We start from the raw sequence: 17,429 nt of genomic DNA on the forward strand, positions 1-17,429 counted from the left end.
GCCAGGTGGAAAAACATAGGTGGTACAATGGTGGGAGTGGGTATAAAATACCCTATTTGCTATATAAGAGGAGAGGTCTGCAGGCCAACCAGCCTCATTGCCAATGAATCCAGCACATGTGTGACTAGTGGTGCTTTGTAAGCAGGAAACAGGGAGGGAAAAGATGCTCTCGATGGGAAATTTCCAGGAGGGAAGACGGGGACTGGGGTAAGTGCAGGGGGTTTACATGGCTTGGAAGTATGACGTGGTGGCAGGGGAGTGTAGTGAAATTCTCACCTTCAGCACTCTGAAGTCCACTCCCTCCTCAGGAATTCTGGAAGTTTAATTTTCAGTCACAGCTAAAACTGGTATTTGACTGATCCCAATGTCACCTCCGGACTAAAAATCTGCACGGTCATCTCTGAAGTGCTGAGATGCACCACAGACAGGAAAGAGGGGCGTGGCATTTGTCTCTGAAGATCAGCCATTGGAAAGCCATGGAGGGGGATCTTGAAAGAACAGCCACTGCCCCAACCCACCTCGCTGCATACAGTTATTCCTTACTCCAGAAAGAGAGAAAATGATTCAGGAGCTGGTTTCCTTTAGTAAAGGCTGAATGCAGGTTGGGTACCTGCAAAGCACTGATGAGTGCAGCTGCAGAGTTTTAGCCAGCGGCGTGGGGGCAGTTAGAGGGAGATGTGAGGCAATTACTGATATAACCATTTAGTTAGTCTGCAACAAAAGACATTTTTACTTGCGTTAAATACTAGGTCACCACTTGCTTCAAGTGTTTTTAGCAAACACGTGCATGAAGGCTGTGCTATGACCCAGGACCACTGCTGCAGGAAGACATGCAAAAACCCAGCATCGCTGTTTGAAGTTACTTTATACAAAGGGTATATTTCACAGTCTATAAAGGTTTAAATAATCAACAGACAGTTTAATAAATGCTTAATCAATTACTAGATATTGTATTACAATGCAACGGGTTGCTTATAACCATCTGTTCAAAACACTGCTCATGTCTGTAACATGCATAGATGTAACATCTATGAATTGGTTCCAACCCTTCCTAAATATACCCTTAATATAAAATGTAACTGGAGATACAGCATAAGAACATACAATAACTCAGCATCACCCATTCTCTAACCAGCCCCCAGCTTCTGCTCTTTCTGGTCCTCAGTTAGATGACTCACCCCTTACCTCTACTGCTTCCCTGACAGGCTGTCTCTTCTCTCTTACACATGGCTGGAGTTAAGCTGCCCCTCTCCCATTTTTCCAGTCTCCATCTGTGGCTGTCATCTTTTCTCCTCCTCCTTCCCTCTTAATTCCACATCCCCTTGGGCAGCGCTTCCCCAAACTTAAAACATTTGTGCACCCCTTTCAGGACTTCCGTCTTCTTGATCTCCCAGTTCTTATCTTCCGATTGTTGATAATTTATTTTCTGCCGTGTACCCCTTGAAATCTATTTGCGAACCACCAGGGGTACACATCCTACACTTAGGGAAACAGTGCCTGCAAAGCAAAAGCTGCGCACAGCCTCGTGTGGATAACCACAACAGTGAGAAGAATGCAGCAGGGGTAGTTCAAGACCAGCACGGATTCTGGGTACATACTTGGCTCATCAGCTAGCTTGGAAGCCTGCACTGTGCTGTCTTCACTGCTGTCACCTGTGCTGGCTGGATTCAAATTAGCTCAGGTAAGCTAGCCTGTGCACAGCTTTTGCAGTGCAGATATCTCATGAATTCAAAGATTCTTCCTGTCAGGCTCAGCTCTATATTTCTTTCTCTTAACTCCTCCAAGCCCATCACAGTTTGTCTTTTCCAACTGTTTCCCTCCAGGCTCTATCAGCTGTGAAAGGACAGTCATGTCTATGCCTTGGAAAAACTTCAAAATGGCCAGGCTAATGGCCAAATCAAAGAATACTGATGAGGCGCTGGAATGAATATTCAGCACCTCATTAGCATGCTGCCAGCCACAGCACTTTGCATCTACACCGGGTCCTTTCCGAAAGGACCCTGCAAACACTGAAATCCCCTTATTCTTATCAGCTGATAAGAATAAGGGGATTTCGACGTTTGGAGGATTCTTTTGAAAAGGACAACCGTGTAGACGAGCCACACACCAATGAAATGAGGCATTTTCGAAGTGCCATGGCTGGCAGCATGCTAATGAGGTGCTGAATATTCATTCCAGCACCTCATCAGTATTCTTTGATTTGGGCATTAGCCTGGCCATTTCGAAGTTTTTCTGAGGTGTAGACGTAGCCTTAGTTTCACTCTGTACAGACAAGTGCAGAAACTCCCCATCTTCATTAAATCAAATTCTGATTTTACAGGACAGATACATCTTGGGTAAGCCAAGCCATACAATGCAACAATTAACTTCACATTACACTTATATTATGTACACAGGACAATATACCTGACTATGGAAAATAAGCTTGCCAGTTAAAAAGTCAGTATCCTGCACCAGCATTTATGAAACTGCTTACATGCCTGTGTAGTTTTCAAACATTATTAATATGGCCAACTAAAGTAACTAGCCAGACTAAAGCTTTTCAGGATTCCAGACAGCTGCCTATGTACATGCTAGAGGCCTCATTACTCGCTAGCAGACCACATGCTTACCTTCTTGCACATGGACAGCATTGACAAAGACTGACAGTTAAGAGAGAAGAGCAGCAATGAAGCAGTTGGTTTGACTCACCTACAGCAGTTTCAGGTCACTCATGCAATATGTTCAACTGATAACACTGGATCACAGACCAGGGACAGCCCGAGCATAAGGTCCATTAACTTCGCCACTAACGTGCTTCAATACTGATCTAAAAGAATCACTTATACGAGGAGTTCACTCTTCTTGCCCAGGCATCTCTGAAGACTATTCTCACTCCTCAGCTCCAACTCCTCCCAAAAGGGACGTGAAACACTGGCAGTGAGTGGGAGTAACTGAGCAGTATGGCTGCTGGCAGGTGAGAGGCACTGGGGGACAGGGGCGCGGAACTGGCTGCTGGTGGGTGCACTGAATTATTCCCTGTGGGTACTCCAGCCCCAGAACACCCACAGAGTTGGTGCCTGTGCTACTCAGTATGGTCTGCAAGTGTGACATTCAAGCAAAAGGATCTCTGTACCATAACCGGTTCTCTGAGTGACCCATCATAGCTTCAGTTTGGATGCTCAGAGGATGGAAGGCTTAAACAGTTTGCGTGCTTTTGTAAAATCCCTTCATTTTTTGGAAAAAAAAATAGCTTTTTAAGAAATATTTTCAACTGCATTTTAGATCTCTTCACAGCCTCATTGACTCTATGGCTACCATTAGGTTTGATATTAATCTCAAAACAAATTCTAAGAAATAAAACAAGAGAACTAGACAAAACTCTAGGTTTTTTTTATTAATAATATGTATCAGCTTCCAATTGTTATATTAAAAACATGGGAATACTGTCTGACTACTGTTTAATGATGTTACATGAAATCTAAAACCTTCCCAGTATATTGCAAAATACTGTTATGTGTCCTGCTCTGTATGAAACAGTTTACAAGCTCTAAAAGATGACAGGTCTAAGTAAATGCAGAAAGCTTATGAAGAGAAGAAAAGGCAGGCATCATGCATTACAGCACCATGTTACTTACCTTAATTTGCGGTCAATCTCTTTTGGAATGGAGAATTTTATTTACCAGAACTGGAAACCAGACCAACTTAGAAATAACATGGACTATGTGTGAAGAGTAATTTAGAACTATTTTTGTCAGTTGTTTACTGCCTTTACAAGGGCAATATTAAAAGGGAAAACAAATATGTAATAATGAGTGGAGGTCTAACTTTGCTAAAAGTAAATACAGTGAAAAGTTGACTCCTTGATATACAGGTAAGTTAATTATGTATATAAATGCAAAATATGATGTTAATGCTAGTGGAATCCTTCAAACTTCCCAAAATCTCAGATAAGGACTAAAATATTACAGGTATATGTACGCTATAGGTACACACCCACTGCAGGCCTACATCAGCTGACTTGGGCATGAGGAGCTCAGGCTGCAGGGCTCTAAAATTGCAATGTAGCTGTTTGGGCTCCGGCTCTAACCTAAATGTCTACACTGCAATTTTACAGCTCCTCAGGCAGAGATCCATGAGTCAGGTTACGTGCGCCAGTCACAGGTGTTTTATTCTAAGACCAAGCTATCTTAAGTGACCTAGGAGCCATCTGCAAAAGTGACTTGAAAAATCACTATCTTTTACTCGAAATCAGTGGGATGTCTGTGCCTTACACTTATTGTTGAATATGTCTAGCCCTGGATGAGGTTACAGCCATGACCTTACAGGTCAGGGAGAAAACACAGAAAGTGACATGTTCAGATACACTAGAAAAGTAAACATGCTATAAAGGAGATCTAGATTTCCTTCAAAAGAAATCCACAATGAAAAACGTGTAACAGTTTGGTCTGAAAGAAAAAGCCGCCTTAGTCATTTGCCCATAGCGACAGAGAGAGAGTCATGTTAGTCTGTGTTCTATCAAAACCAAAAAGCAGTCAAGAAGCACTTCAACGACTAACACAATAGTTTATTAGGTGATAATATTATTTATCACCTAATAAATTATTTTGTTAGTCGTTAAAATGCTACTTGACTGCTTTTTTGTTTTGACAGTCATTTGCAGCTTATGCAAATCTTAGGTTTTAACCCTGGCCTTTCTTCACAGACTAAACATATTTTTTTCCTGAAATATGATTCTCTCTTTTCAAAACAATTTCAAAATCAGTTATATTTTATTCAGTGGCAAAAAGAATACTGGTTCAATACGCATAAAAAGAAAATAGCTATATTTGAAGTAAAAGTGGTAAGTTTATGGTTCCTGTCATTTCCAAAATGACACCAAGATGATGTAAATTTACATTTTTGACAACAAAATCAGTCTTTAATAAGTGATTCTAAGATATTTTTCTGTTCAGTCAAGGTTAGTTATTTTTGTTAAAAGGTATATCCTTTTAATTGATAATATTAAAAAGTTCCTGAATTCTGAGTAACTATTCCTTCCATGAGGATCAAAGGGTTCTCTCAGTGTTCTGAATGACTGCTGAGTGAAAATGTTACCTTTTATTAAGAACATAAGAATGGCTGTATTGGGCCAGATCATTGGTCCACCCAGCCCAGTATCCTGCTTTCTGAAAGTGCTGCTCCCAGATGCTTCAGAAGGAGTGAACAAGGAATGACAAGAACAGGGCAATGTATTGAGTGATCTGTCCCCCATCATCTAGTACCAACTTCTAGCAAAGGTTCGGGGACACCCACAGCACAGAGTAGCATCTCTGACCATCCTGGCTAATAGCCATTCTTGCTCCCATCATCCAAGTCTTTTTTTTTTTAAAAACACTGTTGTACCTTTGTCCTTCACAACCTCCCCACCTGAGTTCCACAGGCTGACTTGGTTTTGTGTGAAGTACTTTTGTTTGTTTTAAAGTGACTGCCTATTAATTTCATTGGGTGACCCCTTGTTCTCAACACTTCCGTATTCACTTTCTCCACACTACACTACTATAAACACTACACTACTATAAACTGTCACTAGTTTTGATTTTGGACTTGGGGGTATCACTTTACTTTTCTTTACCACTGCTGCCATTCCCCTGACACACATGTATTCAGGAAAGACTATCTGTGTATACAGTGTTGTTGCTTTCATGTCAGGCCCAAGATTTTAAAGAAACAGGGATAGGTGAGGTGATAATCTGGTATTTCACCAACCTGTGTTGGTATGAATGACAAACTCTTCTTCAAGTCCTGTGCAGGCTGAAAGCTTGTCTCTCTCACCAACAGAAGCAGGCTCAATAAAATACATTACCCTACTTAACTTGTCTCTCTCATTTGTGTGTGTGACAATCTCATTTTATTACTTTCTAAAATCCAAAAGTTTAAAAAAAATGCACAAAAGTAAAACAAAGTCTTTCTACACAGTCTATGTGAAAATGCTGGGAATTTCTGGAGGAAAGCGAAAGCTACCAGGACCAGCATTTTTCAGTTCAGCTGAAGAACCATTTTGCAGATTATGTTTCCAGTGTTCTGGTCTATAAAAAAATCCACTTCTAGCCAATTCAATCAGCATTAACTGGAATGCTTTGTTAGTAGCATGCACACTTGAACAGACTTACATCAGTTATAGTGTTCAGAGCAGTATCTGCACCAATGCTGAAATCTGAACCCGGTACATTGTTGGATACAGTTGCAGGAACCATAACCATTGGAACACAGAACTCGTCATATTTCTCACGGGCAGCTGACAATTCCAAAAGTCCCAGGTAGGCCTGTTGGGCACAGGCATGGCGTGAACAATTAGGAGGGATAAAAAAGGACAATGGTGGAATTATAACATGGGTGAGGCCACAGGAGGAGCCAGTTTTACCACAGCACACACCACAGATTGGGAAAATAAGGAACCACTAACATCTACCAGAAACAAAAAAAAATTACACACACACACTCTCTCTCTCTCTCTCTCTCAAAAATCTGAGAAAAACAATGATATATACTTTACACATACCCAATGCTCCATATAATAGAAAAATGTTACTATATATCAGATTCTCATACACCTTAATGTAGTTATTCTCAGAAAGTGCCCAGCAATCTCACTGCCATAGACCTGATTCAGCAAAGTACTTATGCATACATGTAAGCCCATCCACACTCAGGAAGGCACTTAAGGATGTGCTTAATTTTAAGCATATGCTTACGTGCCTTGCTGAAAAGGAATGCTTTCCTGAATCAGGGTCTATCTGAGGTAATAACTTGATGAAAAAACAAATTCTTGTCTCCAAAAATAAAAATTCATTTCTAATTAATTGACACAGAAATTAAAATACATCAGAATGAAATGAACACATACATTGGAATGGCTTAAACAAGAAGCCAGAAGGCAGTTTTTATTATTTATTCAATAATTTAAAATTACTATGCAGATTTTCAAAGAGGCCTATATTTATAAGTCTCAATGGCCGTGTCTACACTAGCCCCAAACTTCGAAATGGCCACACAAATGGCCATTTCGAAGTTTACTAATGAAGCGCTGAAATGCATATTCAGCGCTTCATTAGCATGCGGGCGGCCGCGGCACTTGGAAATTGACGCACCTCGCCACCGCACGGCTCGTCCCAACGGGGCTCCTTTTCTAAAGGACCCCGCCTACTTTGAAGACCCCTTATTCCCATGAGCTCATGGAAATAAGGGGACTTCGAAGTAGCCGGGGTCCTTTCAAAAAGGAGCCCCGTCGGGACGAGACGCGCGGCGGCGAAGCGCATCAATTTCGAAGTGCCGCAGCCGCCCGCATGCTAATGAAGCCCTGAATATGCATTTCAGCGCTTCATTAGTAAACTTCGAAATGGCCATTTGCGTGGCCATTTTGAAGTTTAGGGCTACAGTAGACGTAGCCAATGGCACTTTGTTCCTAAGTCACTTAGGCTCTTTTGAAAATCTGTTCTATCCTGCTGTCTTACCTTTAAAAAGGAAAAAAAAATGTACCTTCTTTTGCACTCACTATTAACTACCTTAGACTCCAAAGCTCAAGAGATTTGGAACATCTCCAAAATGACTTATCTCAAAAGCTCTCGCTATGTCTCATTTTGTCAAAACTGATCATAAGCAAAATTTCAGTTATGGGCAAAAGAAAATATTTTGAAGTTTAAAAATGAGCTTACTGTGCTTCAATTTCCCTCCAGTTAACAAGTTAACAGAACAACTAAGTGATGTACCTCAAATCCACCAATAACCATAAGGGCGTTGATGTTATTAGCACGCATCTGGTCAGCAATCTTCTCCAAATACTTTGCAGGGAGAGTACTGAAATAAGTCAATCAAAGGGAGAGGAGAGATCAAAAATCTACAGATATTCTTGACAACATTGGTAGGATGGTTCTTAAAATACTCACTCAACAGTGAAATGTTCTGTAATTTACACTCTTAGGTTATGTCTACACAGGGTGATTCCCCTGCTTGTGTACCCATATTCACACTTGCTTGTGCAAGTATAGTGTAGTCTTGGCAGCATACGCACCCACTTATTTCTAGTCGGTTTGTATTTGGCAAACCTAAACTAAGCATCTCCTGCACTACACATTCACTCTGTGACTACAGCTACCTTACTATTTATCCTCACTCTAGCCCAGTGGGTGTGTCTGAGCAGAGGAATCACACCCATAGCTTGTAGTATAAATATGGCCTTGTCCATATACACAGCCTTATCCATTTTTTTCTGGCTATCATCTATATTGAGATGATGCACAATACAGTTGCAGCCAAGAATAAAGGAGGTCAGGAATGAACTTTTTTGAAATTCCACCCCAAACCCTTAAATAAACTCAATGCATTTATGCCTGTAGTATGTCCTCTCCCTCTATTCTTTTAAACCATGAGCAGGATACTCCAACATGTAAAATCCAACTTTAGTTATTTTGGTAAAGGAGTTGAAATAGTGAGTTAGACAGAATATAAAGCCATTATTTTTCAGGCTGCTCCAAGGAGACAGACGTAAACTTGGTTCTGCCTGGAGACAGCAATCCATTCACAATCTCTAAACCTCAAGAATGAAGTGTACTATGTATCCATGCTTCCTGTAACAACGTGCTTCCTCACCTCTCTATCACCATCGTTAAGGTTGCACCTACACTAGCAAGTTCTTTCGGAAAATCCGGCCCTTCTTCTAAAGAACACACGGAGCTTCTACACACAAAATGTGCTCATTTGAAATGAAATTGAAAGAATGAGGCTCCTCTTTCAGAAGCCCTCTTCTGCTCCTGCATCAGGAAGAGCTCCTTCTTTTGAAAAATTCTTTCGAAAAAAAGCATGTGCTGATGCAGCTTGTGCCCTTTTATCGAAAGAGCAGTCCTCATGGCATTTGATTTTTCAATCCCTCGCTTGTGCTTTCAAAAGAGTGGGGGCTGTGTTGACACTCTATCAAAAGAGTGGATTGATCTTTCGATCCACTTTTTTGTGCGTGGATGCACTCTTTTTAAGTTTTTCGGAAGAGATCTTCCAGAAGAACTTCTTTTGAAAGGTTGCTGTAGGATAGATGTAGCCTAAGTGCCTTAAAGCAATAATATACAACAAAGGACTATTTTAATTCTGTCTCCACTGATGGAAACACATTAGTATCACAAAATGCTGAATTCAAATGTCCTGAATTTAAAAGAGGAAAGACCAACTAAATTCTAAAAAGAACCTTCAATATATAACTATACAGTACATGCAGGTAAAAAAGGTACATTCTGGCCTCTGTTTCTTCTACTTGGATCAAGTGACAGCAACAAAAACATTACCGTTTTGTGCCAAGAAGCGACCCTCCTTGACCAGTCCAACCTCCAACATCTCCCCATTTGATTTCCTTTATCTACAAATAAAGTTAAAAAGAGAAGGTTCTCTTAAACGACTTTACAAATGCTGTATCTTTGGTCATGCAAGAGGTGCAGTTTAACATACAGATTTGGGAACAGATGTTGAGCAGTATCGGAGCTGCCAGAAACGAAACCTGGCGAAAAATTCCACAGCTCAGTTTCAAGAGGTTTATTCAATCTCCCTTGAAATTTTACTCCTCTCTCTATCCCCATTCTTAATTCTGTGCAATTCATTTCTTCTTGATGTATGAATCCTGCCCTCATCTTTTTCTGCAATTCTTATCCTTGTCAGCTCTCCATCTCAGCTCCACATACACACACCCCTCCCTTACCTTTACTGATAGTGTAACACAAAAATCCAAAACCAGGTCTCAAGCTTGGTCCTTCACTCATTCAAGAGAAGGAACAATTCTCACTTTGTTGTGACTTGGCCCTCCCTCCAATCCCCCAGCCAGTCTTGAAAGTGGACCATGACAAACTCTGTAGGCATCTTCTCCCGATTAGCCAATTAATTGCCTTCGACGTGGAAAAAGGGAAGTATCATGACAGACCTATCCCCCCTTTCTATAAAGCAATCAACCTATGTCTGCCATAAACAGAAGTCCTCCAGGGTTTAAAAAATATAGCAGGTCACCAGGAGTTTGGCTGCTGCATAGTGTTACACATTCTACTGAAGGAGTATATAAGATAATAAGGTACAAACATGACAACAGTTTCAACAATGTGTAGGTTATCTCATCGTTATGTACCCTTTGTGCTTGTCTCCAGATGCTTTATACTCCAATGACAACTACAACATAGGCAGTGTGCCCAACACACAACATCCTACCAAAATCACATTTTGTCCTCCGTGCAGAAGCAATGGCTATGGAAAATTTCTCATCCAAAATATTGAAGAGGCAGAATAATTCAGACTGGATCAACCTAAATCAGGATGCTCTTGGTGGTACATTTTAGACTTCATGGCTTGTTTGTAGACATGTATTACATCTTTAAAAGTGTACGAGTGCAAAAATAGCTTCAGGCACAAAATTAAGTAGGCCGAGCCTCAGCCTACTTGGACTGAACCTGCAATGACACAGATTTGGCTATTCAGACTTGTGCCCGTGTGTCAATGGCTGGTATAAATCTTGCACCCTCAAAATAGAACGACTCCTTTGGAAGCATGTATGTTCAGGAAAGAGACCATTTTCTATTTTTGTGTTCTGCACAACACAATGGGTACTGTTGGTGCTTAACAATGTAATAAATCATCTCAAACTGTGTATTAACATATAACTTAATGGTCTGGTTATGAGCTGTCAGGAAATTCTGTTGCTGGTTTTTGGCACCCATATCTTGCACCAAGACACACTCAGCCAGTATAGAAAATGTTTAGCATTGGCAAAGGTACACATGTGACACGATCTATGTGCAGGCTGAACATCTCTAACCCAGCTCTCACTAATCCAGCAAAATCCGTGGTCTGGCATGATCTTAGTTAGCTGGACAACAATTTATCATAGGGGTGGCCAAGTTTCCCACGATCCCATAAAGGTTGTTTACAGCCACTAGTCCTGGCTCTCAGTGTTCTGAGCTGTTATTTAGCTCTAATTTATCCCTAAATGTCTTCTAAGAGCCCAGAAAGCAGTGGAAGTCTTGTTAATACTACTAGACAACATTAATCTCCTGTGGTTCAGTAAATTCTCTGGTTCAACACCAGTCACACCCTGAGGGTGCCAGACTAAAGAGAGTCAATCTGTATTTATAATTTTGTTGCCAATAAAGTATACCTCTCCAATTTGCATAAACTACATATGTCTGTGAATAAGCAGTTAAATGTAAAAATCTCTGTGGAGTCAATTACCTGAATGATATCACAGTCATGTCATGCCCATGAAAGCTTATGCTCATACATTTCTGTTAGTCTATAAGGTGCCACAGGACCCCTCGTTGCTTTTGCAGATCCAGACTAACACGGCTACCCTCTGACTAAGTCATTTCTGTATTGCCATTAGAAATACGACAGAAAGGTAAAAAAATAAAGAACAGCTAACTTACTTTAAATGCAATCATTTTGTACGAACCTGGCCTCTAGCAAAGCCTTCAAATCCATCAATGACAGCAAACATGTTGTGACCTTCAGTTATGCCCACCCTTACTGCAGATCGGACGGCAGCATTCATCCCAGCTGCAGGGGCACCTACATTTAAAACTGCCACATTAAAGTTAGTCTGCAAAAGAAAGAGAAAACAACTGTTGGACTGAATGTGCAACAGTAAAGTGACCAATTGATATTCTAAGGTTACACAGCAACTGAATAGTAAAGAAGATCAACAGCAGTTCTCAAAAGTTTAAAAAAAACTGTTCTAGGTTTAAGTGGGTAAACAGGTTTCAGAAGATTGTCTTCAAATTTTAAAAAGCCACATAATCAGAATAGGAACAAAAGATTTAGAATTTCTAATTTTTTTTCTTAAACACATATAAGCAAAAAGCTACATTTGACTTGAAAATCAGGTCACTCAGGGTTGTGTTCTCTTTCCCAATAGGGTAAAAAATATGACAGAAAAGAAGTCAGTTCTCCACTTGATGTCATATCTGCGCTGAAATTTGCAACAAAAAACAAGGCAAGAGTGGGAAGTGACATGTTTTGGCCTAGTGGCATGTCTTATCAGCTGACTAATGGAGCAGAAAAGACATCAACTTTACATCATGAGATTTAAATTAAAATGCCTGCCTAATCCTCATGCAGGCCAAGATACTACAATGGCTACTTTAAGAGATCTTCACAGTGGGACAACAGCTTAGAGATCAGATTTAAACCAGTGCTCTGCAACCAGTGTTCCATAGCACTGGTGTGTTGTGAAGCGGTGCTTAGTGTGACTCAGAGTTGCACACGGGGAGTGCTGCCCACCGCTCTGCGGGAGGGCATTGAGTTGGGGGGGTGAGTGCTAGGGGGGGCCTGGCTCTGGGGAGAGGGCACTGCATCAGAGCAGGGGTGGTGCTGTTGGGGATGCCTGGATCTGGAGGAAGGGAGGGGGATTGGGTTAGAGTGAGGGGCTGGAGATGCCTGGCTCTGGGGGAGCAGGAGGGGATTGGGTCATAGATATTGGGTGTGCTGTGAAATTATAATGACTGCTGAACTGTACCATGAGCTGAAAAAGGTTGCTGAGCACACTGATTTAGACAACTTGAGCTACTTTCGGCACATAACATATCCACATGACTGCAACTGAATGTATTTAGGAAAAAGATTTTAGTCTTTTCAGAATTCGGTGTCTCTCTGTTTATTTTCTACAGTGAAGTCACTATAACGATCATGTGACACTGGAGTGACTTCCATGGCACAAGGCTACAGCATCACATAGGTTTATGACTTCACTAAAGATTAAAGCAGAGAACAAGCTTAGCTCTAGGAGGAAAGGCTCTTACTATAATAGGATCTGCAATAATAAAGAGGAACAGAATATTCTCAGTTGACTTGTTTTGTACACATGCTTCTATCAGTATTAAAGTCCCTCTTTACATTGCTTAATTATGAATTTTACTTTGGATATGCCAAAACAATTGTTTGTAGGTGGATTTACAGAAGTGCACATTCAGTACTCTGCAAGTAACACAACGTTGTTGTAAGATGTTCCTCTTATTTGTAGGTCAGATATATGGGGTCCAGTTCTGACTTCACAGCAGCTCTGGAACAGCAAACATTCTTTTCTACTATGGAGTTATTCCTACTGCACACAAGTCCACAGATTCTTTCCTCAACAAATAACTAGGCTTTGATTTCTATTGTGTGCACTAAAGAACCTCAGTGTAACAAAAGGCCAAACTATAGAGTAAAAAATAGTAAAACATCTTTTAGACTAATTTTAATGGTGGTTCACAGAATGCTACTAAACTCAAGGTACAATAAGCAGTACCTGGAATGGAGAACCCTTCTTTCCAAATTAATTACTGGTTATTTGCTTTAAAAATTATACTAAAAAAAATCATTAAATTACAACTATTAGACATTGGGCCAGACCCTCAGACAGTGCAAATCAGTGCAGCTGTTGACTTCCATGAAGCCATGCTGATTTACACCAGATAAGAATATGGCTCATTACTTTCACATGAAAGAAGAAAGTCTACATTCATAACACAGAGACTCTGGTTTCGTATTATGCCAGTTTAAATTAATACAAGCAGAACGAATCGTAGTGATAGAACTAAAAGTTTGCACGGCTTACCTTCTGGAGAAGTTAAACTATGTTATATTACATTTAGTAAGAGTGAAGCATTCAAGTGCTAGTGAACAGCAGAAGCAAAATGCAAAACAGCTTGAGCCTGTGTAGCAGCATTCATTGAGCTTCAAGCAGTTTGTTCCACAGCACCTCAACATTAGAATGACATGCACTGAATGCGCTGCCTAGATATCGGCATTGCTGTGGCCTAACTGAGGAGGTAACTCATCTACTTTCAATCTCAAAAAGAGAGCAAACATTTTGGCTGTTTTCTAAAGAGTACAGATTGTAAAGCATGAAACTCAGGTGCTAAACAGAAATCCTGGTATTTATGCAAATATTGCATGGGCAGTGCTCTTTCCCAGCCACTGTGCCACAGAGTGTGATGGTACATGCCAAGCTGCATTGGCCTCTAGAGAGGAGTCTCATTCTCCAGTATGAGAAGGAATGCTAAGCGGCTGCACACCTAGGTTCATAGCCAGTAAAGCATGTAAGTGCTACAGCTGACTTTCTAGGACTTTAACTCTGCACGAAGTAACTATGGCCTTGCTGGGTCAGGGCCACATAATATACAGTACGTAGACTGCATGTGTATGCTTTTATGAATTAAGAATATTAACAAAACATTAGGTTTGGGCTATTAAATTACAATAAAGAAAAAATTAAAAGAACATAACACCAACTGTCCTAAAGGATTTTATGTTACATAAGGAAAAATTTTGCACAGGTATTTGATGTTTAAATTTTTTTTTCTGCTGCTTTCAAAGAGATATTTAATTTGCCTAATGACTACACCTATATAGGTACTGGTAAATCTTACATAATATTGTGCCTATTAAAAATTTAAGAGCAGAGGCTCTGGACATGTTAAATCTTTTTGGTTACATATGGCTAATGGCGCATAACATCTGGGTATTTCTGTTGCCCCACTGCCAGAATTTTGCATCCTTGTATTTCAAGATTATTCTTGAACATCAAAGACTTTTGTTCTTGGAGACTGCCTCAATATTTGTCTAACAATAAACGCAGTGGAGAAATCATCTTACCATTGATCAACCCTAGACCACGGAACTAGATGGTAGATACCTGTTTGCTCCCAGGACTAAAATATCATTAAGTTATTACACTATGAAAACACTATGATAATTCAAACACTACAGATTTCATGCTCTTGGTTTTTATTCTCCACTGACCTCTTCATTCTTCATTAGCATTTTATACCAGTATTATAATTTTCAGCATTGGGCCTTTACTCATGGATCAGCCCCGCTGTCTTGTACAACCCTCTTGAAGTACACATGGTCTGGCTTGGGATAAACAAGCCACCATAGAATAAGTGTTAAAGGTTTCTACAGAGAAAGTGGTTATCAGTAAACTATGAAATCTGCATTACACAGAAGTCAATTTAAGTTTCATTTTAGAGTCACTGCACAAATACTAAAATTCAGGGGAGAGGTTAGGTGATAAAGCATTGATATAAATATTTGTGTGGCAAAACTAAAGCACAGGTCCTTAAAGAGTCTACCACTCAGCTGTTAAGCACAAGTGTAAAATTAAAAAAAAGGCAAATTAAATTTTATTACCATGCAAAAGTAAAACATAGTCTCAAAATGTACAATGGTTACTGAGCCGTCTAAGGTTAATCACTGTGCAAATAGTTACGTACACTACATGAGAGATCATCCTGTCAAAGAGAACAGAAAGATTTTAAAGTAACATGCTCCAGCTACAGACATTTTCTGATAATTAACAACCTAATAAGTCTAATGAACTAGTACCTACCCATGCCACAGTTCAAGAGTTCTCTGCACAAATGGGTTTATATTTGAATCTTGATAGGTTACTCAAGATACAAAATTTTCACCAAGAACTTCGACACTAACAAACTTTTATTTATTTTGGAGTAAATTATTATGGGTGATTCCTTTACCTAGTACAAGGGGCAATGTGGATTTATACCAGTTGAGGATTATTCTACCAAAGTTGCTTTTTTTTTCCAGTCATTTTTCTTTCTATAATAGGCCACTAACTTACTCTTTTCTTGGCTTTGCTATTCTTGTTTCTTTCATTGCACTCTCTTATCTCCCTTCCCCTCTCCCATAAGTTTGACTAGTTTTCTATGTGAGTTTGCTTTTAGACAATGTAATTATACAGTAAAACTCTTTCATATCTGGCATATCTATCTGGATATTAGAGGGGTATACCTACCAATGCACAACACTAAAGAAAAACAAGATTAGACATCAAGAAACAAATATATATATTATATATATTTATACACACACACACACACACACACACACACACAGTGTACTTTATTTACCAAACAGTAGTATTGTACAGTGTAAACTTATACTGTATGCTGTATTTATCTGTATTTACTTTCACTATCCTGTACTTACAGGAAAAATAACTAAAATTCACTTTTTGTTACAATGCTGATTATTTGAGAGTTCCAGATGATGGAACGCCAGGTATGAAAGAGTTTAGCATATAAACTCTGGTGCCGCAGTATATAAACAATTCATTTATATTTTTCAGCTTCAGTGAAAAAGCAGTCTTCTGACTATTTTTAATTGCTGAGCACTTTAAGAATTTAAACCCAAAGGCTACGTCTACATGGTGCTCTGCCCAGCACTGCTGCCTGCAGAGCTATGCAAAATGAGCTTCTCGGGAGTGCAAACGGCATGCTATTTGCATACTCCCAAAGCTCATTACCATAGCCCTGTGATAGTTTGGCGGTGGCAGAAGGGGGATGCCAGCACTGCAGAGGCCGTGTGGACATGCTTTCAGGCATAAGTGACTGGCGACAGAGGGGAATTTAGCTGCCAGGGGTATGGCCACATGACCTCTGCAGTGCTGGCACCCTCTTCTGGCGCCGCCGCCGAACTATCACGGGACTATGGTATTGAGCTTTGGGAGTACGCAAATAGCACGCCACTTGCAATTCCGAGAAGCTCGTTTTGTATAGCTCTGCAGGCAGCAGTGCTGGGCAGAGCGCCGGGTAGACCCAGCCAAAATCTCTTAATGCTTACAAAACAAAATCAAAAACTTTTGTTTTACCAAATCCTACAAGTTGCTAAGAATTGCAAGCACCCACTAATGCCATGCACATCAAGACTATAACCAAGACTTTTTAAAAAAAAATTAACCAAAAGCTAAACTCCTATATTTAGGTACTTACATAAAATGGCCTGATTTTTTTCAAACCTTATCATCCGTCTTTTTCCATTACAATCAGATCTGCTAAGTGCTTGGCACTCTTGAAAAATCAGACCACTTATTTAAACAGCAGATTATGCATTTTTGAACCTAATTTAGGCTCGTGTTTAGGCCTACAGAGTTATCTTCCCTGCTTTTTATTTTCCCCCTACAATTTTGTTTCTAGTTTTAAAATTTAAATCTAAACTTTATATTTCCTTTTTTTCCTTTAAAGCATAAGCGCTTCCTGGTTTTATCCATCTGCATGTTGCCATACGTTCTCAGTTTCTTTATACAGATCTCCACATATTTCGTATGCATGTGTAAACTCTTAACCAGTAGCTGACAATGACAATAAATCAAAGCCAGAAAGTATATATACTCTCGTAATTCCATTCTTCCAGAGTCTGAGGATTTTCTTTTTATAAAATAAAGATACCTGTGATCAAATCAAACTTACAAATAAAATGCATAGCTTTCTCTGAAGAAACACCTAACAAGCCACTAAACCCAATTCAGTGGAAAAGGAATAGAAAGGACGCACAACTACAAACGTAGCAGCACTAAGTGTCAGAGTCCTTTTACATAGGAAGAAAAACAGATGTGACATCACCATAGCTCTGAGACCTGCAGAGCATATGTGATCGAAAACCTCATATCT

At 39.9% G+C, this 17,429-nt stretch overlaps 1 protein-coding gene across 5 annotated transcripts in view; it reads right to left on the reverse strand.

Moving 5' to 3' along the window:
- The window catches only part of PFKP (phosphofructokinase, platelet), an 81,716-nt gene that overhangs the window by 12,261 nt on the left and 52,026 nt on the right, over window positions 1–17,429 (reverse strand). For 2 of the 5 annotated variants that reach the window (XM_074985017.1, XM_074985015.1), the window contains exons 13-16: window positions 11,432–11,578; window positions 9,291–9,361; window positions 7,728–7,815; window positions 6,132–6,284 (exon numbers count right to left, since the gene is read on the reverse strand). In XM_074985017.1, the coding sequence (XP_074841118.1) occupies window positions 6,132–6,284; window positions 7,728–7,815; window positions 9,291–9,361; window positions 11,432–11,578 (459 nt within the window). Of the gene's footprint in view, window positions 1–6,131; window positions 6,285–7,727; window positions 7,816–9,290; window positions 9,362–11,431; window positions 11,579–15,233; window positions 15,252–17,429 lie in introns of all 5 variants that reach the window. The other 3 variants (XM_074985013.1, XM_074985014.1, XM_074985016.1) reach the window with 3 other exon arrangements.

Source organism: Carettochelys insculpta, chromosome 2 (genome assembly GCF_033958435.1).
Source record: "Carettochelys insculpta isolate YL-2023 chromosome 2, ASM3395843v1, whole genome shotgun sequence".
Taxonomy (NCBI): Eukaryota; Metazoa; Chordata; order Testudines; family Carettochelyidae; genus Carettochelys; species Carettochelys insculpta.